The sequence below is a fragment of the Coturnix japonica genome, chromosome 14 (genome assembly GCF_054131305.1).
Source record: "Coturnix japonica strain WE chromosome 14, WE-NBRP24, whole genome shotgun sequence".
Taxonomy (NCBI): domain Eukaryota; kingdom Metazoa; phylum Chordata; class Aves; order Galliformes; family Phasianidae; genus Coturnix; species Coturnix japonica.
The window spans coordinates 14,493,848-14,521,582 of NC_140676.1; the positions used below are offsets into that span (position 1 = coordinate 14,493,848).

A 27,735-nucleotide genomic window follows, 5' to 3' on the forward strand; every position below is an offset into this window, starting at 1 on the left:
GCAGATTATTAATCACTGTGCCAGCTGCTTGTTTTGAAGTTCATTTCATCTTTTTTGCCACAGACTGCCCAAACATAAGCTGGTGTGTGTAATGCCTACTTCACAAGGATTCTGAGAAGATGTAGTCATTCTAAAGAGGCATCTGAGATCAGTGAGCACAGTATTTTAGTTTTATGTTGCCACATAATGGATTAATTAACACCGCTGCAAAGAAAATACCTCCTCAGAAAGACCAGGCACCCTTTAATTAAAGTTGGACTTTTACCAATCTTCTGTTTATTCAAAGACCATATTCTGGAGTCCCTCAGCACATGTACACTCTGTTTAGACACTTGGTGAAATAAACAAGGGCTTCTGCATGACAAGTAAGAGGCTACCTAGCAAGTTCCCTGCAGACAGGAGAATGACAAAATATTGAGTTAAAGCCATATGCTCCACATTTTGAAAGGAAAAAAATCTTCACCAGTTAAGCTTTAATGGTGAAAGGTGAAGTTTAAAATAAAAATGAGGAAACTGACCATTTATTCTGGTCTTGGTTTCTATCTGACTGATCTTCAACTAATGTTTGTCAATAGTGAGGTGGTAGAAGTCACTTAGACTGAAAGCGCTGCACATACTGAGCTCTGAGTGCTTTTCACCTTAAAGAAAACCTAAAACACCAAGGAAATTTCTAGGCATCACTCCAGCACAACAACGGATCCCCCTGGACGAACCAGGTCTTAGATAAGTAGACAGCTTAATTTCCAGATCTGATTGCATCCTTAGTGGAGCCTGTCACTCCAGTACATGCAAGAACAATGCGATTCACTGGAAAAACAGGATTAGGTATCAGCGTGAGTGATGATTTACTGATCAAGGTTCTACATCTCTGCATTATCAGTCCCTTAAGATACTCGGTTCTCTCAACACTTCATCAGTTGCCCTGAATGATGTGCTCATTGATGAGTGACTGTATTACATTATCCGCCACCACTGAGATCCTGTAAGTCAGCTTTATCAATATCTAAACTGAAACTGGCCCAATAACCTCAACGATCTCTCCATTTTCTTTTAACTGGGACCTGCACTGTGTCTGTATTGCCCATTAGGCCTATTTCTCTCTATTAAGAATACTGCTGTCAAACTGAGGATTATTTTTAGTATTATAATGGAGAAAATACTGAGCTCTTTGCTTCTTCCAGATGTTCCCTAGAGACGTAGCTGCTCAATACATTTTAGTATACAATATATCAGCTAAGTTACAGCTCGAAGCTAAGTTTTCAGTAGAGCAGAACTGCCTGAAATTCTGGCCTTTAAAAGCTCTTGCACTTTACAAATCACAGATGTAGAAAAGTGCTTTTAAAGACAAACCATGCAATATTACATGGGCATGCTGGAAACATCAGCAGTACCTAAAGCAGAAAAAACTTTGCCTCAAATCTTAGAAGTGAATCTGAACTCTTCTAGAGCTCAGAAATATTGTGAGATTTGGGATAGCAGTAACAATACGGTTAAACTTCATTCAAATCAAGTCTTTTAATCAGAAAACTTTTTTTTTTTTTTTTTTTTTTTAATGTTGTTGACATTTACCTGTGATCTTTCTAACCTTTTGGTGGTCCTTGGTATCTCATATCATTCTGAAGGTATGTGGTGAAGCCCCTTCTTACAGGTGCCTTTAGTGAGTAAATACAGTTTCCCTACTAGTTGCTTCCTTTTCTTCTATTAGGAGAAGGAGAAACACTGTACTATGTTGTGCTATTTTCCCCTTGCCAGAGGCACAGGGCTGGCTATAATTTTTCCATCAGGAAGGAGGAGGTGTATGCATGTGTGGTACACGTGTATACATTCAATCATTATGCAAACCAGCCCAAGCCACATACTCTTAATTGCATGCATGTTCATAACAACCATCATCTGACATTCATCCGATTGCATAATGGGCCACAGGCAGATCAGACCCTTCTTGATCAAACAAACCAACAAAACTGTCCCTCCACTAAAAGCTGTCGCCATGTTACACCGCTCTGACTGATGGCATGGGCTGAGCCAAGGTCTGGTATCAGAGTGTTTGTGAGTGTGTGGAGCCCTGCCGCCTTCTGATGTCAGGATAAAGAGGCAGCTGATTTTGATGAGGCGTCATTGAGCTTTGCCCATCTCCCCTTTTATGTTGCTGTATTAACACAGTGCCAGAAGAAGTGAAGAGCAGATTACAAGCCATCTCTGCATTTCAGGCTCCTATTTATATACAAAACAATATATGGTTTTTCATATGCTGCCAAAAAATCAAGTTCGGAAAAAAAAAGGGCACAAGAACTTTTCATCTGCAAGTCAGTTTGAATAACAACTTGTTAAAAAAGAACTTTGAAATGTAAATAGCAGTCTTCACAGTCTATTAATAGTTCCAGTAGCTTTACTGTTCAATGGCACTGTACTACAGACGTCTGTGTCTAAGCTTCATGCTTCCAAGGGGAAAAATCCTGCTGTGATTCTCTGATGTCACAAATCTCACCACACAGACTCCCTTCTCCGGTGCAGCATGGGTTGAAATGCTGATCTCATGTTTGGTCTTTTGACAAATTTTCATTTAATGAATTGATTCCTACAGTTCATTAAAATACCCACTTCCATTTCTGTATACACATATGTCTTAATTAGCTGCTCATTGGCTGTTTAATTACAAGAAAACAGCTGACAGCTGCCTTGCTGCATTCTAATGGCAGACGTTTTGGAATGACTGTAAGCAAGCCCGTGACAAAAAAGACTTATTCATAATCCCATGATTTATGGCTAATACTTAAAGTCTTCCACGTATCATTAAGTTTTGCAATATTCTGAGCAATTAACAATTAGTTGGGAGGGTTCGTTCTTTTGCGTTTTTCTATTGCCAACTACATCCAATTTTCTTCAAAGAAGCGTCAGAAAAATATACTTCCAAATATAAGAAATGTAAATATTCAGAGTGGATTTTAACCCTTTCGTGACAACAAACACGCTTTTAGTTACGGGGGAAAAGAATACCATGAAAATATTTTTAAAGGAACTGTCAAGAAAGTATTTGCTATCGAAGTTACAGCACCACTGAGAATAGAGGAAAATGTTCAGTTTTACCTACATATCAAATATAGGAAATGGATTTTGCTTATGAGGTTATAGAAAGCTTATGAGCCCTTTTGGTAATGCAGATAATGAATTTTCTGAGATGTTTTACTTGCAATTGGTTAGGCAAAAAATTAAAACATCTCAATAGCACGAATTAGAGGCACATGTTTACCACAACACCGTGACAGTAATGAAACATCAACTGCTGCACACAGCAAATGTCCAAATGGAAAAAAGAAATGCAAGATGGGAAATGACGCCAAGTATCGTTTCCTGAACTAACAAATAGGGATGATCCTGTGTTTGCAATGAACACCACCACTTGATGTCTAAGAAAACACAGGAGACAGAAGCTAGGAGTTATAAAGCTTTGAAAAGAAAAGAAATGCACAGCAGAGCCCTGCATGGATGGTTCTGAGATCAACTGCAGGCGTTTAAATAGAGGTGTCATACTAATACAATTGGGGGTCATTTGAGCATGAACCATCACTGCTGACAGTCAAAGCAAGTAAACTGCATCTTCAACTTTGAAGACAGTTCACTGACAAAATATTTGTTTCAAAGTAAATGCTTTTGAAACATTCAAGTGTTTTCTGACATCAATTTCTCCTTGTAGTATCAAAGATGCTGCTGATGTCTCTCTTAAAAAAGTTGAACTAATTTTAAAGAAAGATGCATTTACTGATCTGTACAACTGTTTCAGTTCCGTCTAATTCTTCATAACATGTCAAACAGTATCTACTGCTCATACCCAGGGGGCGAGGGAAGAGAAGGGAGGGACTCCTAAGAGTAATTGGCCAGAACTTAAATAAATAAATCAGTTAATTTGATAACAGGTCAACAAGCCAATATGAAGCAGAAAGCATTAGACAGAACCTTTAGGTGTGATAAATGAGTATGGCTGTATACAGACCAGGCTCCTCTCACACCATAGCACCTAGCACAGAGCAAAACATTTTTAATGAGTTCCTACAACTAACAGCTGAACAAGTGCTCCATACAGATATTAGTTCTTTCAGTAGTGCTTCTACAGTACTATTTTCAATATTAAATATGAGAATAAACTCTTATTTCTGAGTTATGCAACAGAGAGGCATCCTTCATCCATGCTTCTCAGTTAGGTCTTAAATGACTCTTGTTCTCTTCCATCTCACTGTGTGACATATATTGGATATCAGCAATGGTCAGATAGAAGAAGCCTTTCAAAATTTTCTTTATCTATAATAATCCCTCCCAGCTCAAATATAAAACAGAGCTTGGCTACAAACGTCATTTTTCAGTTAGGAGAGAAATAGGGGGTGTTGTTATTTATTTATTTTTTTACTGCACTCAAATCAGACAAATAGGTTGATGGGTTAGGAGTACTTGGTGACATCTGTGTAAAATACAGCCAATAGCATCACAAAAACAGCCAGTAATCTCATTGCAAGGTAGGAAATCAAAACTTCTCAGGAAACACTACTTGACTTCAGCAAAAGTCTTCAACTCTAGTATATGAAATTAAATATAGCAAGAAAAACTGGTGTGAAAACTTTGTTATATGAAATGGAAGGGCTAAAACGTTGCAGGACAATAAACAGGATCAGCAGAAATCACTTTAACCAGAGCTCTTCTGTGACTACATGCATGACAGAGATTAAGTCCTCAAAGTACATCTTTGCAACTAAAGCTTTATTTTATATTTTAAATAAATTATGTTGTTGATAGTTCTTAGTATTTAAACAGTAGTATTTAAGTTAAGTTTGCTATTAACAAACATTAACAGTCACACTGAAGGAGAACGAAAAACAGTAAGGGAGCTGAAAAAATCCTACCTTGCTGCTGCTTTCCTGCCTGTAGGTCATCCCTGACAGGCCTGACTTGAGAGGGCAGCAGCACAGCTGTTCCCTTGTGATGATTAAGGCCCTGATCCTGCAATCTGATGCACATGGATAAGTTTGTACATCTGTGCAGAGACTCACTGACTTCTGCGGGTCTGTCTACCGAGGAAGCCATTGGCTCCAGGAATCAGTGTAGGGCTGGGAACTAGCTCTTCATAACAAAGTAGTTTTTATGAAAGAAGGTTTAACATAACATGAAGAGCAATTGTAAGCATGCTCAAACCTGCAGAGATCACAGCCACAGAAAACCTGGGAAATGCACTTCAGGGGGAAGAAAGACAACAACACAAAAACCCAACAACAAAAAACAAAACAAAGAACTCCAGACCAATAAACACCTGGCTCGTTTGGCAGAAGCCAAGTTATGCCAACTTTTCCACCAGCCAAAATAGTTCTGTTGGGTGAGACTTTGTTGACATTACTGTGGAAGTGCTTAGCACAAACAAAATCCATCTGCTATAGCAGGGTATTTTAAATGCTTTGTGGCCACTATCATGTAAACTCTTCCTGTGACTTGTCCTCACTAGAGCTCCCTTATCTTCCACTACTTGCAGGTCATCCAGGATCTGGCAGTACAAGAACAGTGAGCTTCAGATTTATTTGCCTCCTCGAAGGGAAATAACTTAAGTTGTTAACCATCAACTTTAAAAAGCTGCTTGAAATTGTATGGCTATTCTGCTGCTTCAAGAGAAAGAGAAATGCCTAACTTCATTCTGTCTTCTTTACTCACGCATATGCCACTTTCAAGGTTCGAACAGGTTTCAGTGTGCTGAGCAGACTGGCTTGCTTGTTCTTCCTTCTGCCCTTTCTGAATGCTGATCATTCTAGAGCAAATTAAGGGCTGCACAGACCTCCAGAGAGCTCAATTTATATGGAGTTTGAATCCTGTTTTTTCTAGTAAGTAAGGAATTCCACATGAATTTCTCACTCCCAGCTAGCATCTTTTGTTCTGGCTGCTGAGAGGCACAAAAAGGGCTTTTCTCCTCATAACTCATGTTTACATTATTCCTGGGAAGCCACAGTCACTCTGATGGAGAAATGCTCAGTAGATACTTCTCTCTAAGCTGCAGTGCTAAGCTCTTACCATCTACATGCTAACTAACGTGCCTGTGAATATGGTACGTGCTGCTGCTGTCTGTGGTCATCCTGCTGCTTTTGTTGGGGGTTTTTCTCACATACAGGGCTTAGGAGAAAACAGTGCCAAAGACATGCATTAAGATGAAGCAAAAGATAATACAGTTGGCAACTTTCCTTCCCTTCAGCAGACTGTTCCTGTTCTGCAACAAGCCAAGTTGAGAAAGCCCTGTTTTCTGCACGGATGAGTGTTAGTATTATGCTAACCTCAGTCTGTTGACAGTGATGCTCATCGGGGATCCTGAGGCAGCCTGTCAGGTATACTGGTCCAGACCTTTAAAGATTAAAGGGTCTTGAACACTGAATGTAACTGCCTGGTCTTCTATTCCATACAGCTGAACTGCCCAGGTAAATGTCTGCCACATTGCAAAGCTGATGTGTGATAGATAAATGATGTTAACTGCAAGAAGCTTTATTATCAAATGCATTTTTAGTGGATTTCCTGCATTTTTCCATAGCAACACCTGTCAAAAAGGGCATGTTGTGAAGTCATGGATCATTTTAACACTCTTGGGATTTTTTCTTCTTTTTTACCAATACTTTCGCATGAGTGAGACAATGTGAGAATGAAAACATTAAAATTTTCCATGAAAAAAGAAAGAAGAAATTGCTATAGTGTGAAAGCAAGGAATTAACTTCTTTGAAGATTAAAGGTAATATCAAGCATGTCAGGAGAGCACACTAAAACCTACCAATAAATATAATTTCTGAAATGTAGATTATTAGTGGAAAACCGATCAGCATGGGACTCCTACACATACTTGTATAAAGAAAGCAGCAAGCTACAGCACTGCTGTACAAACTGTCATTCTCAAGCTAGTGCTGTAACTCTGTAACAAAAAGGAATCACAGAATCACTCAGGCTGGAAAAGACCTTAAAGATCATCAAATCCAACCACACCCTAACCATACTACCCCAATTCTAACAACCCTCCAATAAATCCTGTCTCTGAGCACCACATCCAAATGGTTTTTAAACACATCCAGGCACGGTGACTCAACCACCTCCCCGGGGAGCCTATTCCAGTGTTTAACAACCCTTTCTGCAAAGAAGTTCTTCCTGATATCCAACCTAAACTTACCCTGGTGCAACTTGAGGCCATTTCCCCTTGTCCTGTCACCTGCAACCAGTGAGAAGAGACCAACTCCACTCTCAGTGGAGTTTCAGGTATTGGAAGAGAGCAATAAGGTTTCCCCCTCAGCCTCCTTTTCCCCAGACTAAACAGCCCCAGTTCCTTCGGTCTCTCCTCACAGGCCATGCTCTCCCAAGCCCTTCACAAACCTTGTTGCCCTTCTTTGGACCTGCTCCAGCACCTCCATGTCTTTTCTGTACAGAGGTGCCCAAAACTGAATGCAGTACACAAAGTGAGGCCTCACCAATGCTGAGTACAGGGGCAGGATGACTTCCCTAGTCCTGCTCATCACACCATTTCTGATACAAGCCAGGATGCCATTGGCCCTCTTGGACGCCTGGGCACACTGCTGGCTCATATTCAGCTGACTGTCCATGAGCACACCAAGGTCCCTTTCCATCAGGCAGCTTTCCAGCCACACCTCCCCAAGCCTGTAGGATTGCCTGGGGTTGTTGTGACCAAAATGCAGGACCAGACACTTGGCCCTATTGAAACTCATACAGTTAACCTTGGCACATCCAGTCTATCCAGGTCCCTCTGTAGTGCCTTTCTCCCCTCAGGCAGATCAACACTCCCTCCCAACTTGGTGCTGTCTTCAAGCTCACTGAGGGTGCACTCAATCCCCTCATCAATGTTTGGCTTCACAGCATTGTGGACTAATGAAAGCATTGTCTGATATAGTTCTTGTTTGTGAGGGACAAACTGAACAAAACATACATGCTTCTGATGTAATTCTTTTTCACTAGAGCTTCAAAAGGTATAAATCCAGAAAAAAAATCAAAAATCTTAAACCTTAACACAACAATGAGCTACACTGCAAGAAACAGGCACTGCTCACAGAAAGACTTGGACATTTATGTTTAACACCAGCAGCAAGTGGTATCGGCACAACAGCATCTTCCAGACAAAACAGAATAGATTTTTAACTGTAGCGGGTTGTAGAAGAAAGACAAGAAGTCAGAGAGCTCTCACCATAGCCATTTCAACACTGATACACAGCAATTTACAAAGCAAAAAATGTGGAGAGAGAATCAAGAAAACCACAAATTCTTCTCAAGTGCATCTGCACAGCAGATCATTTGAGATATGCTAGAACTGGTTCATCTTTTTATACCTCTTCTGCTTCTTCACAGAGAGACCGTTCAGAGCACATGCAGCGAAAGTGCATGATTTTTTGAGCCTGTCCTGAAGGCTCTGAGGGAGAAGGTGTGTGTCACAAAAATACCTCTTAAAAACCCAAATGAAAACAGTACTTCAGACTCACCAATTGATTTCATATTCTTTGAAATGAAATCTACTGATTCAACTTCCATGTAATAGTTGCTCTTTAAAAAAGGAAGGAAAACAATCACTATTCAAAGGCCAAACACTGTTTCAAAACTTAAAATTTTAGACCCTTACCTTGCAGCCTTCACATGTAATGACACCATAATGGATTCCTGATGATTTGTCTCCACAGATCTTGCATGGAATAATTTCAATTTGAGCTGCAACAGAAGCACACAACCAGTTAATTACATTTCCTTTTAAACACCTTATAAAAGCATTCCCTGATCAGCATTTGTACAGTGAAAACTAATAACCTGCTAAACATTATACTGCATTAACTATTCATTGCTGAACTCCGAGGGTCCCCTAGAGCTTTGGACTAAATTATGTCTGCTCATTATATAATAGCTTTTGGGTTATTAAAATGGGTCATTTGAGAAGGTGTTTAAGAACCCACAAGAAGGCTGGAATCAGCATTTCAAAGCCAAAAAGAGCAGGGGAGTTCACATTTTGGCCAAAGAGCTAGGAAGACACTGGAATGGTTTCTTCCAGTCTTAACTCTGGCTGTAGCAGGTAACTTTCAAGTTTGCCCTGCCTGAAAATGAATGCAACATCTTTACCAGAGAAGTCTTGATCATGCCATCCAGCTCACATAACTGGCCAACAAAAAAGAGAAGTAGCATGGTAAATAGTAACTGTGTTTTACACAATAATTCCAAAATTCGAATAGCTAAATTGAATAATCAGTATGCATTTGTATATTAGCTCCCACAGAGCAAATGAGGGAGGAAAACACAGCAGTATTCTATTCAAAATACAGAAAACAAATGAGATGACTTAGCCTTGAAAACACCATAGAAAGACATGATAGGAAAGCTCTGGTTTTTATTTATTAGATTTCATATATATTTGTAACATACGTGAAATGCAATGTAATATGGCATATGTAATTCAGTTTACTGTGTGACAGAACTCTTTGTATGTAGGCCTAAATCACAACTCCTCAGGAATATCTCTTCAGCTGCATTTCCAGATATCACTGCAGTCATTTTGCAAGCCAAGTGTCTTTTACATAAGTCCATGCCGAGACATTAGTTTATAATTTCAAAGACCAACAGTCAGCAGTTTACCTATGCTTGCATGTGCTCACACAAACATACAGGGTGTACGTACCATGTAGATAACAGAATCCTAAGAATGCACTTTCTGTTTTGCAATTGTGTTGGGTTGGGCTACATTAATTTTCCTGAACCAGATTACACTGAAAAGGAATACAAATACAACTCTGGCTGTATCTCTCGCTGTGTGATTTATTAAACATCAGAAGTGCAGTTAATCTCCTGTGAGGAACTGAAATCCATTCTCAAGATGCTTGATTGCCTCAGAGAGCCTTTATTTCATCCAGTTTATGGTTATCCATACTGTGACAACACATAAAATCACATCTAAGATAATGCATTAGCTTAACCTTGCTGTACTCTCAACAAGGCATTCAAAAAGTCATGTCTACTCTTTGAAACACTGTATTTTACATGCCATTGAATCCCTAACCAACTGCTTGTTGTTAACGAGAATCATCTTATTACAACAAGAATAATCTCCTAGTACTTCTCTGCGCTTCGCTTCACTGCAGCACAGCACCATGGCTCCAGATCAGGCCAAACGCAGCATTGGTGGATGGCACAGCACTAGCTGTGCTAAAAGACTAGTTCAGAATATTCTCAGGACTGTATCAAATGCAGTGAACAGATCACATAAGTAGTTCCTTGAAGAAACCCTTTTGTTCCTAAGAACCTAATAGCATCTGAAATGCTCAGCTGAGGAAAGCAGTACTCAACAGCTCAGGGACTGCGGTGTTGTTTGCCTGGTATTTTCCTATCAGCAGCTTTCAAAATCTATTTGTAGTACAAGACCTCACTCCACCTGCATCTGCTTCTACCATAAAGATTTCTGCATTCTTGACATCGAATCCCGCACTTTCCTTGCAGCAACAGAAGGCTGAAATTAAAATGTCTGTTTAGGATACTTAAGTAAACAAATACTTCTGCCTTGCAGTCCTCTGGAAAGTGTTTTAATTTCACCTTGCTCGTAGCTAACACATTAAACAACATGAAGCAGAAGTGAAATAATAAAAGGGGGAAAAACAAAGTGTAAATTATTTTATTAATTTGTTCCATGCATTAATCATTATGAACAGCTTCTGAGCAGAACGGGGAGCAGAACTCCTCTCCCCTCACTTAAGTTAACACTTAACTTCACTTTCCCAAATTGAGTAACAGACTGAAATTCTCTGACGTTCAAAATTTGTGCAGTGTAAAGTTCAGATTCAAAGCAAAATCCCATGAGTAGACTCTGGAATAGATCTGTTGATTCCCAGTTATGCCTATTTGATCTCTGATTGTTTTTCTACTCTGCTACAGGAAATCACCGGCCTTCTCCAACACCATTGACGGGGCAGTAGTGATAAAGCTCATCTGAACAGCTACATGGTAATATATTTTTTTCACAATTTGCTTTTATATACATAATTACTGCCTTATTATGAAGAGGTATGATATAATTGGATCCTGTTTATCTACAATCTCCAGCATATTAGCTAAATCACCCATGAAGCCTGTCTATGCAATCTCCGTCTCTTAAGCAACAGGACATTTGCAGACTATTTCTGAAGGAATGTAACATGCCTTCAAAGTCATGGCCTAAAGCTAGCTTACTAATAGTCTAAAAGGTGCAATAATTAGTCCCAAACGCATTTGCCAGGGTGTCTTATTGTTAGAAGAGAATCTACACAGATTCAGTCTCCATCTCTACCAGTATGTGCTGACCACTGGCCATATGAACAGCAACATGAAATCCAGAATCACTTCAGAATTCCAAATTTCCTAGAGTTTACTACACCTGTGAGGTACTTGCTTTCAAGAGCACACAACATTTACAACTACAACTTAATGTTTCACTTCAAGGTACAGAACAGTGGGATGAAACTCAGAAGCATAAATTACTTGGGACTGCCACAACCAATTGTATTACAAATTAATGCATGGAAAGACATCAGATCAATTACTGCTCTACGTGGCTGCCTTTGCAAATCAGCTCATTGAAATGGAATCTCTTGTCACAAGTTCATACACTTTCCATATAGCATGAAAGGACTTAGATAGTTTAAATTTACTAAATGCAAATTGCCTGTGCCAAGATTATGCATTTTTCTTATGAGGGTGAAAATATTTTCCCCACTTATAACTTTGACATGCAAATATGTACTTGCTAAAACCTTGTTCTTATGCAAACAAGACAGGTGGGAAATATTTTTACATGTCAAGAATATGTTCCAACTTGGTTTCTCACATTCCCTGAGTTACTTGGAGCTTCCTGCCGAGTTCAAATTAATTGTACCTGTTCTGTGCTTACATATATTTATACAGTATATTTTTCCAAGATTCTATAAAATACTGTAATTCATGTTTCAGACTAGAATTAGCCTAAATTACAGTTTACAATTTCTGTCTCCAGAGGCGGTGCTCCGGCTGTTTCTGGTTCATGCATGAGCTAATTGTTTCTTAAATATCAAATGCAGAAAAAAAAATAAACTCTTGTGGTTGCTTAGAAACCGCCACAGATATCCAGGTGACAGATGTCATTTGTATTTCTAGATTAAAGGCCTGAGAATCTGTCACACCCTGAAATAACAGTGCTCCACAATACTACCAGTAATGTCCTCTACCAAAGGCAGTAATGAATAGGAAGAAAAGCCCAAACAAACCACCAAAAGCAACACATACAAACTTAAGCACAAAGACCCACCTCAAGCACTGAACAAATTGCTAGAGAAATAGCTTCTGAGGGAAAGAAGCAGCCAATAAGGGCGAAAGGTAGTAGAGTATCAGAGGTAGTAATTGTTAGGAACTCATGTCAAACACAAGGCAAACTGGTCTTACAGTAAAGGGAATCTGACATCCATTAAGACCTCTCTGAGTATTTGATTTTAGTATCACGGACAAGTCTGGCAGTCTCCAAGAAATATATCCCCCTTCTGCTGTGATACTGCGTGGCCTGCATTTTACAGCAGGAAAACTGAGTGTAGACTCCTTGATTTGGTTGTTATCAGACAAAACAGTAACTCGAGCCCAAGCATTGTAAGGGAAAAAAAGCTTTGTCTGCCGAACCATTTTTCTTCCTTCATCTATTGTGTCTTTACCTGGCAATTTTCTTAAGTAACTCTGGTATGCTTAAATTACGTGATTATCTCCACCTAATTCCTAGTGACCATGCCTACCAGACAACCAGAGAGAGAACTAAACAACATCTTTTGTTGATGTCTGTAACAGAAGAATTTCCCTTATTCCTTCCTGCTCCAGCCTTCACTTCTTTCCCTTCCCTGGGCTTGCCTGCCATTTTCAGTCTGTCCCCAACCAACCCCTCCAGACAGCCTCTCCCTTTTTATTAATTCCCACATCACAAAATGTCACTTTGTTGTTTCTCTGGTTTGAGCAACAGCAGGAAAACTAATTCTGCATTGATAAGGAAATGATCTGGATGAGTTCATCGTAACAGTTCCTTTCTTTCTGACTCCTTGGGCAGACTCCAGTCAGGACAGAGCACTGTACAGCCAGATAAAGCAAGGAGCATCTTTATCCCCAATTCTGACATTTAAGTAGAAACGCACTGAGCCTCAACACAGGAAAACATATCATCAGTTCACTGGAGACAACACTTTTCAGACACCTAATGAGAACGTCTGACTGGTATGTTTGTTTCTGGTGAAATATTTGTGTGGGATATTTGTTGCGTATATATATGTGTGTGTGTGCGTGTGTGTATGTATGTATATATTATTCCTCCTCATGTTTTCCCAGTGCTATTTTGAAACTCTAAGTTCACACAGATCATGTTATATTTTCCACTTTGGAACAAGTATGAAACCTCAGGTATGATTTCCTGGGAAAGACTCTTCAGTGCAAGCAAAAATCAGTCCCGTTCTTTCATGTCAGGTGAGATTCACCTAGCTGACCTGAGCTATCTTGAAGGTCAGGTAATTAGCTCACGTCATTGTGCTGGCTGCTGCTAGACTGATGGGGAAGGGAGAAAGAAAAAGAATGGGAGGAAGCAAGATAGAGAAAGCGAGAGAAGGGGCATGATTCATCTCATACAGAAGAAGCAAAATGAACCCCTAAATGGAGATGCCTCCTCTTCAATCACCAGAGAAGTAATTTACTGATAACTAATTTACAAGCCTAACTTTTAGAATGTCAAACCTACTGCCTTCTTACTAATTCTGCTTCTGTTTTCTGAGTTAAAAAAAGCATTTTCTGGAAGGAAAATTAATGTAGGTAGTACTCCTTTCCCCATCTGCAGTACATACGGGTCCCATCACCTATGTGCACTGACAGTGTTCAGGTAAGAGTGCCCCTTGTTGGATCCCACCTTTCAGCTCTCCAGATACAATATCAAGAAATTCCAAGTGTACGCCCTCAGTTCAGAAGGACAGAAGCTTCTACTGGTTATTCTGTCAGAATGGACTTAATTCTTAAAAGCTGTGTGTATGGGCACTAAGCATCCTGCTCAGATGGTGCAAGCACCATGATTGCAACTGCTGACTGAAAGGAACACTTTGCTCAAGGCTCAAGGTGGTGTGCAGTCAGACAGGAGTTGGAATCTCCTGAGTCTTGAGGTATTGCTAAGTAGTTATCCCTTCTTTTGCTTCAAGAATATTTAAATTGCCTTTCCTGAATGTGGCTTACACATCCTTTGCTTCAGAGGGCATGGAGAATGTTGCAGCTAATTCAGAAGGGCTTTGAACAAAATATGATACATATACAAATTGGGCTAACTTGCTTCTAAAGAGATGCAGTCTGTGCCAGACGACATTGCTAGTGCTGTTTGTAAGTATATTGATTAAATTAGGAGGCATACATATTCACTGACATATTCATACATATTCATTGACTCAAACAAGGGTACTGCATGTAATGTGGTATTTAAAGCAACATAATATCTGATCACAAACTGAATTAACAAGGAATGATTTTACTATATAATATTCTAATCTTCCTGCATTTTCAGCTTCATTACCTAAATAATTTGCTCTGTCATGTACCCTAAGTAATTTGAGCTGGCTGCAAATTACTTGCCTCTGAACACCTGCAGCTTACAAACACTGCAATTCCACTAAACTAAAAGCTAGTGGCAGCACAGCTCTGCCCATTCCATTAATACGTTATGCTAAGTGACCATCTGTCCACTCATATATATTAAAATATTTAAAGCCTGTGTACTTCTAAGGCTGACATCTGGTTGGTAGATGTCTGAGGCACTTTTAGAACACTGTTTTGATCAATAGCTGATGGAGAAAAGCTCTACATCTTTTCGCGTCTGTTCCTTGCATGCAAGGTCTGTTTATTCTATGTGTAATCCTCCACGTAATGGCATTCTGGCCATGAGCAGGACTGCTGGATATTGTGGTAGTGTAGCTAGTAATAAGTCATTCCTTGTGATGAAACTAAAAAACCTGCTATTCCAGCAATCTGTGTCTCATGGTTGGATTTTCTAGAGTCTAGAAAGGTTAAAATCACAGCAGCTTTCTCAGCTGTACAGCTTCTCTCAGGGGAATATCTTTCTTCAGCTGTCATAAAACATGCAGGAGCACCACTTTGGGATTGCCAATGCTTTCCAGCTTACCAGAAGTTCAAAATTGTTTTGGAAATGAGGAAGACCGGGGTGATGGGCAGAAAACGAGACAAAGACAACAACCTCTCTCAGCCTCGTTTCCTTAGGAAATCACGCTAATAATAAAATGAAATAAACAGAGGGGTTATACTGGTATGAATCCTTTGAAGTCCGTGGGTGTGATGGGTGGAGCAGAAACGAACGTGGCCAAAGTACTAATTAAAAGTAAAGCATGAGCAACACCTCAAACACAGAAGGCAGAAATGCTGCAATGCCAAGGCTAGATCTTTGGGCCTGAAAACAGCTGGATCCCTACTTAGTAGGTCAACTGATAGTGTGCAGCACTCCATAACGCTAAAAACATTCAGCTTCAAAGAGTATTAAATGAGATGCATGATAAATAGTATGGAACAACAACATGAGCCCCTTGGGGCTTGTAAGACTAACTTTTAGGAATAAATCTAAATTATTTCAGCTTTTGTTACTGATCTGGACACGTCAGAGAGAACAGTGCTATAAGAGCTCACATTCTTAGGCTACGGTCATTTACACTTTTGCTTTTTGTTTGACTTCAAACTTGGAAATTTTACTTGAACATTTTAAATGGAGGAACCTAAGCTTGCTATTACATTAAGCATGGGTTTCAACAAAGACACTTGAAGGCATAATGACAGGAGGCTCTATGGAAAATAGCTTAGGATCTCTAATAAGCACAGCTACTTCTGTGAAGTTTTGTGGTGAGGTCTCTGTGCATTGTTAATGTTATATTAAAATGAAAAAACTCTTGAGAAAAACTTTAATAGACCATGAAAATATTCTTAACCTCTGCAACGAACAATTAAAACAAAAGGAAGTTCCCAACACAACATTTAAGACTTCTGCAACTATGTGGAAGCACAAACAAGCTAAAAACTTGTTAGAGGAAATCAGAGAGAGAATGTCTGCTCCCTCTCATTCACGTGTGCAACTTAAAATGACTTTCCTTCTGTAATGTATTACAATCTTATCTCCCTCCACTGTCTTGACTTTATCCATCCAAAAATACTGTCATCCTTTTTTGACCCCAAAATGCAACTTGTTATCTCAGCATTTCTATCATGAAGCAACAGAAAGATCTTTTTTCCCTTCTGTTTTTGATGGAAAAAGACTTGCAATCTGATTTGAGGTTGAAAACTAGATCCCTAGAAATCTAGAAAAAACTAGATTTCCCTTGTTGAAGAAATGACAGGTAAAGATAATTCCAGCATGATACAACTATGGGCACATTATGAAACCACACCACAGACTAGGATACAATGGCAAAGCAGTGAATGACCCACTATGGCTCAAAAAAATCAGGACTGCCCCATCTAGACACGTTCTGTTGTCCAGGAACCTGGAATACCAGTTTTTTGGAAAGCCTCTCACTCCTTCATGGGACATACAACTAAAATCTTAGTTTGTGAACTCAAGGAGGTTCTGAAAGCTCCATTTCTGTTACTACTTTCATGAGCTTATGTAAGAATTCTGTGGATGGATGAAATACAACCAGGAGTTGAACACAGCAGCAAATTATATAATAATGATATAAACTCCCCTGAGGATAAAATAAAACTAAGAAAAACCTTAGCACCAACTGTGAACACAAACTGTGCCTTTTTACAAGGGTCATTCTTTAGACCCCACACAGGTAACAAGAATTAGTAACCAAAATTAATGGGAAAGAACAGGAATAGAGTTTCTGTGCAATATTCTATGCCCTTCAAACCAAGGCATTTTAAGACTGGTTTGAATATTTCAATGTGGTCAGAAATGATTTCCACATTAAATAAAACACCACTGTTTCCCTTAATATTTTGGCTTTTCATTTTCTTCCTTGGTGCTCAGTTGCTTATGAGTAAACAACTATTTTATTCTTCTCGTCTTTGGCTGAAAATTAACACTAGATGTATTGGCTACAATGAAGACGGTCTGGAGTATGACTAATTTAAAGACTAGGCTAAATATACTTCTTGTTAAGTAAAGCAATGCAGTACAGCAGGTTTTCACAGCAGAAGAAAACACACTGACACTGCAATCGTGTGATTTTCTTTAATGAAATATAATATATTTTATTCAGTGCCCTGGACTGCTTGTCAAGAAATAGATACTACGATCTTCAGACTAGCGCTGATTTGCTGTGTGAATGGGGACACTAGTACTTGTCTCATTTTCTCTATCTACGTAATCAGGATAATCGTTCTTTATCTCTTTCTCTCTACAGCTATCTTAGGTGACTGGTATGCACTGCCAAGTATTACATCCTGCTCTTAAGACCCAAGAAACCAGTCAGTAGCCCTCCGAACAAACACTGTTCTTCAAATACCTGCAGTGTTTTGCACTGCTTATGTAAAGGTTGCCGCAAAAGCACAGACAATACTGACTGATGTCTGAACCTCCTTATTAAAAAAAAACCAAACTTCTAAAATCAAAGCTTACAGTTTTAATTGAAGAGCACCAAAACGCTGCTCTTGATGAAGTTACACCAAATACACATTTCAGCAGCAACAAAGGTGTGAGATATTACCAGAGTAACTGGCAGCACTGGCTGCTTTTCTGTTCTGAGTTGCTGCTGCGTTTATTCAGTAAGCAGCAAGTTAGTGTTTGTGTCAGTCCACACTGTGGGTATTTCTTACAGGATTCTCTCACCTATGGCAGCATCTTAATATTTTTTGTGCTGTACAAAAACAAAGATGAAATTACCAACTGCTTGTTAATTTAAAGCGACAGTTCAGCAAATCAGCAGCACACAGCTGTGTGCCAGCACAACAGCCTTCACCTGGGTTATTTTTCCTGGGTTTCAAAACAGTCTGAAATTACCAATACTTTGAATGCAATCATCTCAGTCCCCAATCAAAGGCATATGGTTACACTGCCTGGCAGTTTATGAGATTTAATCAGGTGCTAGCTAAATTGCACTACTACTTACTAAGGAAAGATCATATACTAGCTTTCCCAAACAATGGTAAGGGGAGGGAGGAAAGGGGTGGCATTTCACTTCACTTGCAATAGTGCCAAAATTATTAACAACTTCAATTAAGAAGAGGACAGACTCCTGAAATGATAAAGAAACATTAGATCAACCAGACTCAATCTGACTGTAGGCCATGCTGCATTTTGATTCTTTCTACACATGTGCACACAGCTCTCAGATCAATCGATAATTCCTGAGAGCTGCTGGGAGGTACTGAGCAGGCTGTCACTGCTTAGCATCACCCCTACCTGTTCTCCATCACAGTGCCTGAGCTTTCTGTTACACTTACTATTCAACCAAGCCATATTGCAGTTCAATAGTTATTGATCCTGAGTGAGCAACATTCAGTTTGGAAAATGGAATATGGAAAGCATCTAGAAGATAAAGCGAGATATTCCCTTCCCAATAAAGTAAGTATCCCTTTAAACAAAGAGTTTTGTCATGATTCACGTTCATCCTGCCGTTTCACCAGGCAGCAAAAATTTTATGAAGGGCTTGGCCTCTGCATAAATTGCAGGATGTATCACTGTATGTATTGAGAAATAGCATTTTGTATCATTAAGTAGAAACCAGACAAACATGGCTGGTAAAGAAGCCACTTCCTTGCAGAAGACATGTACTTTGATGGAAAAAAACCACTCAAAAGCTGAATGTGCTGCTAGAAGAAAAAGCAGCAGGAAAAAACATTTCACCCAAAGTAGAAAAGCTCCATCATTCCGGAGAGACTGAATTTGCATTTGTGAGATTTTTTGTTTTCTTTTTGGCTATACACAAATTTGATGTCATTAAAAAGGCTTCCTTTGATGCTGTATGCCAAGTGGAATCATTAGTTTCTCACAAAGGTGTGCTCTAAATGTCTAGTTTAAATTTTCATTTTCTGATGATTCACCTAAGAGATGAACAATAACAACCAAAACCAACTTCAGAACTCTGCACAGTAAAAAGCCTTCTAGCCGCATGCACTCATCTTTAGCTCCCTCCAGCACCACCTGTCTGGTTTCAGATAGCAGTCAATACTGAGCACTTGTTCTGCAACTCCTTTGAAGTTCTGCAGTATTTGGCTACTTGAATCTCACCTACTGAAGCCCAAACCAGAATCCCTCAAACCTCACAGAAAGGACTTCTTCTGAAGTCAGTTTGGTGTTATCCTGGCTGACATGGGAACACTTTAAAAACAAACAAACAAACAACTATGGATGCTGTTCATCACACCTGTTTTTAGTGTATATGTGCTGTCCTGCCCTTTCAAAGCTCCTCTTTGAGCTCCCATCAGATTAATGAAACTCCTTTTAGCAGTACTTCATGGACTTGCATGAAAGTTTCTTGGTGGTCCTTATCTTCATGAAGCATGGAAAGGACTGCCCAGCTGTCAGGGATTGGGGGAGCTGCTGAAGGGCACTGTGCCTTGCCTGTTTGCCGCTGGGCACACATTTCTCTCCCCCTTCAGAGGAAGATATGCTATGAACTGCTCCCATAAGCTAGATGAGGAGGGATAACATCAAGGATCATATCAGAGGAGATGGAAATTTGATAGGCTGAAGTTTCTTCAAACATCGCATTACGGTACTTTCCCCCTACCAAGTACATTCATGGCATCTTCCCAGCCTTGGCTCTGGCACTACAGTTCTTATCTCCTTATCACGTCTGCATAAGCTATCCTGAGTTTGAAAACCATCTTCATTTTCTGACATGGATAATGAAAGAAAAAATAAGTACTTGCCCACAAAAATGTTTTTGAAAATTACAGGCTTGTGGAAAGAAAAGGCCTGGTGTAAGATCTTCCATTGCCACAATTAATTGGGTGTTATGGCTTTCATTAAAACCCTCCTTTGCTTATTCATTCCATAGCATTTAATTTCCTGCCTCTCTGTGACAAAACAAACTGAAAGGGAGAAGATACAGCAAGTTTGTTTGCTGTTTTTAATGCTTAAGACTTAAAAAGCATTTGAAGTGTCCTCAGATGCTGTGTACCTGCTGTTCTACATTAAAACACGTCTCAGTTCAGACTCCATGGCAGCAAATACGTGACTAAAACTTATTACAACAGCTCTATTAGAATGCTTCGTGCACAGGATAACTCCATCATATACATTAAGGAAGCTTACAGTTAAGCTTCACATATTTAAACACTAACGAAGTCTACTTAATGGCAGTCTTCAAAATGACAGTGGCCTCCTAATCTGCTGGAGATAAAGAAGTGCCAAGATTAATGATTACATAAGTGCATCGCAGAGCCCAGAAATAATAATCAGCTCTTCTGTTGTTATTTGTGTATAAAGGCTATTAGAGTCATCTGACATTCCAAAATCCAATTTAAAGTTGTTAAACTCCTTTCATGTACTTACTTGAGGGTGGAAAAACTAGAGGTTCGAAAGGGAAAGGAAGGGTTTGATTTACTAATTCTTTTCCCTCTACTGATTTTGCTTTAAGCCAAATCTCACTAAGAAATGCACAAAAATAAGCTTTAAACAATGCCTGGAGTAACTGATGTTGCTGCTGAAGGAATAATACCAATAAAACCCTAACATGCTTAGATAGCAAATTTAAAAATAATAACTGCAAACAAAACAAGCAACTATTCTGTATGAAAAGCTCCCACTGATGAACTGGGGGTTTCAATGTCACCTGCTGTGCAGGCCTGATGAGTGGAGAATTCCAGCGAATCAGCAGGATAAGGGACCAGAAATGCTCAGACACCGAACACCCACCTCAATCTAGTAATGCACCTGCTAAGAATTCACTCTGTATTCATACAAGCACAGCACTGTGTTGCAATTCCGGACAGCTCTTTGAAAATACAGCAAACACAAGGTCTAACTGCAGCCTCACTGAACACTACACAACCCATTCTTTTTCTACAAAAATCATTTACAATTCAAAGTAATTGAATTGTTTGTTCCAGACGCCTGACTGAAAACCAACTTTAGGGAAGAAATCAAATCGGTCATTTTCTCATTCCCACGCTGCTCCTTCAGCTCCACAGATCACACACAGGACATGACAGGAGAAGGGTGGCTATATCTGCCTTTCCCTCTGATCCACGAGCTCTGCCTCCCCTCACTGCTGCCTGCCAAGCGGGACAGCACAGCAGCTGGGAGCCCTGTCACCAGCCATGTGTGCAGTGGGTAAATGGGCACGCTGCACATCGCATGCACCTCTCAGGGGAGCAGGCAATTACAGTCCAATTTGTAGCACAAATTGCTGCAGCCCTGAATGCAGAAATCCCCTCTGTCTTAAAAATGCCACGGAAGGAGCAGCAGAGCAAGCCCAGACAGCCAGCAAGGAGTGCTGTGCATGGCAGACAGACCTAAGGACTGACCTCTGCAACAATCCATTGGTGAGCCGGGCCCTGGGCTGAAATGGCAGCTTGTGGGGACAGGGCTGGTCTGGGGGTACATCACCCCTGGAGGCAACAGGCCCCATTTCTCACTAATATACTGACTTTCTTCTCCTTGCATCAAAAGAGGAGCAAGGTGACAGCTGTGATTCAAGCTAATGAAGTTACTTGTTAGGATTCGTGTAAAGGAAAGACAAGATACCGGCCGTCATGTCTGAACTCACACAGTAGCAGATCCGAGGCAGGCTTTCTTCTTCCCTGTTGCGACTCCATTAGTGTAACAGCTTCAGTTGCTTGTACAGCAGAACAGAGCCCTTATGGACTCTGCAAAAGCTTTTCCTTTATGGCTGTGTAGTGATTTTCTAGTGTTCCCTAAGGTAAAGTCAATTAAATGATAACTGCATCTGTGCAGAGAGTATTCAAAATGCTAATAACCCCACCCAGATAAGTCTTCAACTTTGCCTGCCTATTTATCTCCAACTTTTAGAAATTATTGCCATGAATGCTCCAGTGCCTTCACCCATTATCTTAGCAATCCTGCTTCTTCCTAACAAAAAAGCAAAAAGCCCCACATATAATAGCCTTACTACTCTGACCTCACTGGGGAGTAAAGTGATACAAGCAAACTACTAATCAGCTGATCTTCCGCCGTATAGTTACAGCGTATTTTGCAGCTCTTAAAGTTCATTCAGCTTTTCTTCTAACTTATCCAGGTAAGAGGTCCACATACTCTAGAGAGCACAACAGTTTGCATCATGAGTTACCTAACACGATTAACTGCTTGGGGAAGCTTCCATCTTCAGTGTTGTGCCAGTTGGCCTTCAGATTCCAAAATTACATTACACTGTTATTCTCACACACGCAAGACAGCATCCTTACCTCAAGAGATGATGACTCACGTTACATAAATATGGCCACATATGTTTAAATGTTCCCGTGTTTCTGAGCAGGAAGAAAAGCACCATAAAAACATATCAAGGCTGAAAAACTTACTAGTGAAAACAAAGGAACCTGAAGCACTGCCTTACCATCATATATATATATAGAAATTACAAAATGATGCCCCAAAGAACCAGAGAACAGCAACGACCATAAAAACATGACACATCTTCTTCAAACAGGTGTGAGAGTACAGAGAAGAAGAAGACAATGCTATGCCCCAGAGAGCCAGGCAGAGTACACACACTGTGCAGAATGCAAGTATGAACAGGAAATTATCAGAAGAAAACAACTGAATCAATTCTAAAATGCATTTGAGAGATTACAAGAAAAAGACCAACTTGCTTCATATGGTCAACACAAGTTCCTAAAGGCCAAAAGACAATTGCAGGCAGGCAAGTAGTGAAAGGATTCGATCTGTGTTTCCTAAAACAAAGGAAGCTTGATAAAGGTTAGGGGAAAATATAGAAACAGCACCTGTATTACTGTAATCACCTTATCCAAAGATAACAAAAACCATTTACTGACCTATGCTTCATCACTTTGTCAGGACAAACAAAAACAAGCAACCACCTCATAATCAGAGCTGAATGAAGCCATGCAGCGCTTTACCGAGAATGAAACTGATAATTGCTAAACCCTTTCACAACAGCCTTTACTCATCACTCCCGATGCTGTATGCCTGTATTCTGCATATGCCAGAAGAGAGACGAGAACACCAGGCAACTCACACTGTTGAGAGCTTAAACACTGTGCTGTTTTAAACCACTCATACACAGTCCATTACCACACCGTCCTCGATAAAGAACCAAAATGTTTGACCAGAACTCCCACGTTCCCACTCTCAGAAGAATAGCTGTGGTTATCCAGAGCTACCAGGGGACAAATGGAAGCAGAGGTAAGTGGGGGGAGCAGCCAGAGGTCTGTGAATAATGGCAGTGAAATGGGAGGAAACAACTTCAACAAAGAAGGATTGTTGGCTTGGCTCAGAACTGAAGTTTCTCTGTTCCTGAATGGAGCATTCATAAGTAGAATAAGCTTCTTGAACCAAGCATTCCAAATTATTGTAAAAGCCACTTGATAAAGTGAAGAACTATTATTCACTTTGGTACTTGACTCTCCAGAGAGAGAGACAGCTGTTGTTCTTACTGTAGCAATTTACGAACCAGTTGTACAGCTGCAACAGTGTTCCCGGTTGTGTCCCAATCAAGCAGGCAGTTTCGTTCCAAACCCTTGTTTCAGAAAACACTGCTACCAAAAAAAAAATCCAAAACCAATTAAAATCGCCAACAAATATGCTGCAAACCTTAATATCTGGGAACAATCCACATAGAAGGAAGATGTTCAGGGGCTTCAAACATAAAGTTTATGTTTTTACTTAAATTACTGCAGCGTAAGTTAATGTCAGGGAAGTAGGAGAGTCACTTTGGATTTAGCACAGGACCTGGCTCAGGGCACTGGAACACAGAACAGAAGTAAATACTAATCATGCTCACTCACACTGAGAGGATTAGATAACTACAGACGTAGGAAATTAAAACCACAGCAAGATGACCCCAACGTTTATGATTTCCCTGTTGTAGCAGATCAGTCAATATGAATAACTGACACTGTAAATTGAAATCCTCAGATAAAAATAATAGTTTTACCTCTTTTTTTTCTCTCTTCGCTCACACATAAATTGAGCAGGCTATCTCTGACAATGCCACGGTTTAATATTCTAAATGCACTATCTCCTTTAACAATGCCTGGAATAGAAACAAGCTGCTGAGCCAGATCCTCAAGGGGTGAAAATCAACACTGCTACACTGACTTCAGTGGAAGCACATTGATCTACACCAGCTAAAGCTGTGGGCCCTAGTGGGCAATTAGGTTTCTATTATATGCTAATTTAAATAATGTACCACAGAACATTTGCTGTACAATAAAGCGAGACTACGTTCTTCTGTGGAGAGGGACAAGCATTGGCTGTGGCACGGTGAGAGTTATGTATTCTGGTTTCAAAGTTCAGGATGAAGTTTCGGTATAAACTCCTGCTCATAACAATGTTTTAAAACCTGTTATTACTCACACTGCGTTACTTCAGGAAGCCTGTAATTATTTTGTAAGTTCTTACCAATGTCTAGTCTAGTTTGTAATTGCTAACACTGCCTCCTTCCAAAGAATTAGTAACTATGTTAAAATCTGGTTATTGTTTGCTTCCTACTACATGGAGTGGCTGCGCTGTTACACTACAATCTGTACTCGACAGGGGAAGAGAAAAGCAAACTGATTCGTGTCAGTTTGAGCTTGAACCAACTAAACGAGTTCAACAATCCCACACACTTTTGCTGCTCCTGTAATGCCTGGCAATGGGGTTGTGGCTGCATCTGATACAGGGCAGTTTTTTTCCTCTACTGCAGTTTATAGCGCTGAGGTCCATCTACAAGAGCCTCTTGCTCTCCTGGGGAGGCCTCATGTGCCATGCAGAAGATGGAAAAGCAGAAACAACCCCCCTCTCCCCATAGTCAGAGACCTTCTGTCACAGCCTCACTGACAGCAAAGCAGTTCTTCAGGGTCTCAGCTGCTTTAGGGGAATCACGGGGCAGTTCAGGTGGAAAGATACCATTGCTGTTCAAAAGAATATTAACAACAGTTGTTAAAAAGTCTGCTCCCTTCTGCAGCAATTTCTTAAACGTGAAAAAAAAATACAAACCCACAAAACAAAAACTTTTTTGTTTCCAAGTATTTGTCATCTCTCATCTTGCCTTAGTCATCACCAAGCAACCTACAAGCACATCAAGGTCCCTGCCTGAAGTCCCCTGCCTACTCAGTCTCTACTGGTCTTCTGATATAGTCAGGATGAGGGCATCATTGCCCACTGGCAGTCCTCCTACACTGCAGCTCTTGAAGTGCAGCAGCAGGATTCAATCCATGGTTTGTTCTGAAAGCTAAAAGCACATCTCAGAAGGGCAGTTTGGAAGCTCTCTAAATACCACTTTTGGGAGAGGGATCAGCAAAGCAGGATATTCTCCCTGTATGTGTGACTCTTACATCAAAGTCACAGCAGGAATCTCCTCGAGATGATACTCCAATGACTAAAAAAAAACAACCCCACACACCATTTTTTATTTGTCTTGTTTTCTAAGGAACTGCTCAGGGTAGAGAGGCAAGGTAATACGGGCTGATGCAGGTCCAAGTGTTGCAAGACATGATGTGGTAGCAATCTGCAACACTTAAATTACTCCCTTTGTAAATGGACTCATCCTGGTAATAGTGCCTTTCTCTGGTTGCACTTAAAACTCTTCGCAAATAGTTTAAATTCAAGCAGAATAAGTTTGTATGGAGCCAAACATTTTTAACATTAGCAGCCACACAAGAAAAGCTTGCCACACAGGTCACAAGTAAAGTCATCACAAGAACACATCTGCACTTCTCAGCTGCCCTTTCACCTTGTTTTGGGGAGGCTTTACAGACATGGTGAAAACTGTTCTGTGGTAGAATAACTTCACCATGAATTGGTTCCCTGATTTAATTCCCCACATGGCAGCAGAGATGCTCCTTGTGCTCACGTGAGGGAGAGGTGTACCCATTTGGCCCTGCTAGTCAATGGCTGCTTTGAATGCTCAGACAACTGAACCATCAGCCCAGTAATCAAAAAGAGGGGGTAAAGGAGAGTAGCAAAAACAAGGGCAAGAAACGCAGGTTAGTTTTCCAAGAAACACAATCGTCTATGAATAAGTCAGTGGTTTCTATGGCCATGATTGCTGTGAAACTTCAGGCACGCCACTCACTTGATGTGTCAATTCCAGCTGTGAAACGAGGACAACACTTTTTACATCACCGAAGTGATGTAAGTTTGAAAATTAATGACATGGATACTCTGATGATGAGGGCCAAGTCAGTACATAGCTAGGAGAGAGGAGTGATTAGTGACAGGGAGGGGTGAAGGAATCAACGTATTATTTTTGGTGAACTGCTTCCTTAGTGGATAAATGAGAGTAACTGCTACTTACTTGATTGCAAGGAATTGAAAGAGGTCTCTGTAGCTCCCTTGTGGGTGGACAACTGAACAATTCAATGGCTATGACCTAATTTTAGTCAGAGACCTTATGTCACAAGGAATTTACAGGGAGGTGTCTTCTATGTTCAATAATAATTGCACTGTGAAGGATAATCAAGCAGTATTAACTCAGCCATCTGAGATTCAGGGATAGACTGCATCCCATTCCCCTTCCCCATATTCCCAATTCTGAAACTTCTGACTTTGATATCTGGCACACAGCTGCCTGTTACAAAATATCCCGCCTGTCCCCTCCATTAGATTGAAAGGAAGCTCATAACATACTGCTCCCAACACCAGTGTGATGAGTTCAGGCTAAGAAAAACGTTACAGAAGCAGAGATGTAAAGGTGGCAGCTGACATCAGATTCAAATCTCAAATTCTATGTGATATAAACTGTGGTGGACTATCAGCGAGTGGGTTTTGTACAACACCCACACATACCAGCAATACTAGGAGGCATTTCTTTTCAAGCTTCCACTGTTAATGCGTTAGGAGCCATCAAGTGAGACTGCTATCATTTCAGCAGCTTGTTTTCCTCGCAGCTAAAAAATGTCCATTCAGTCTAGCCTGAATTGTCCTACCTTCTCACAGAGGAATATGTGAAGCATTAATTCTCCTCATGCTAATACAGGACTGCTATGACAGGACTGAGATGATTTGACAAGGACTGTGTGAGAGCCTGGGCGATTCACACAACTGTTGTCAAATTATGTGTGCGCCTAACTTCTGTAAAATGCAAAGGTCTCGCTGAAATCACAGGAGTTACACGATTAAATAGCATCACGAAGCTGGGCTTATGCCTTCCTGTACTTCAGTTCTGACCTGTAGAATATTAACACTGGAGAATTCCCGTCTGTGAGGATCCACTAAATACTGCAGAGTGCTTAGATACACCAACAGGAATAGCAGCCATGCAAATACTTCAGTAGGTAAACAGCACTTCAAGTCTTACTGGGCTTACTGCATCTCCTTGCTAGATTAGAGAGCATATACTCAGAAAACACGTACAGACAAAAGGAAAAGAAAAATCCACTGAAGAAAGCTTTGAAATACCAGTCTCATGATTTCAGATCCTGCCTTGATTTTGTAACCTGGATCCAGCTGTTCTAAAAACTCCTGGAAAAGCATAGCACGGAAATTGCTTTACCTCTCCTCTGAGCCCAGGGAGCAGCCCTAAACAATTACCATTCTGAAGCTATACAAGCGGGTTAAAAGAGTCAGAAAACTAAATACTGCACTGTTTGAATTTGCACTGAAGACCA

The 27,735-nt window shown here is 40.3% G+C and overlaps 1 protein-coding gene and 1 long non-coding RNA gene across 9 annotated transcripts in view; one reads left to right on the forward strand and one right to left on the reverse strand.

The window, feature by feature from the left end:
* Positions 1–18,193, forward strand: part of LOC116653922 (uncharacterized) — a 43,067-nt gene extending 24,874 nt beyond the window's left edge. For 3 of the 4 annotated variants that reach the window (XR_004308559.2, XR_014934198.1, XR_014934197.1), the window contains 3 exons: positions 10,915–10,983; positions 13,076–13,239; positions 17,403–18,193. This is a non-coding gene — a long non-coding RNA (uncharacterized LOC116653922). Of the gene's footprint in view, positions 1–63; positions 152–10,914; positions 10,984–13,075; positions 13,240–17,402 lie in introns of those variants that run through there. The other variant, XR_014934196.1, reaches the window with a different exon arrangement.
* RORA (RAR related orphan receptor A) overlaps positions 1–27,735 on the reverse strand; it is a 339,131-nt gene that overhangs the window by 22,579 nt on the left and 288,817 nt on the right. For all 5 annotated transcript variants that reach the window (XM_015872508.2, XM_085515032.1, XM_085515033.1 and 2 more), the window contains one exon: positions 8,627–8,712. In XM_015872508.2, the coding sequence (XP_015727994.1) occupies positions 8,627–8,712 (86 nt within the window). The remainder of the gene's footprint in view (positions 1–8,626; positions 8,713–27,735) is intronic.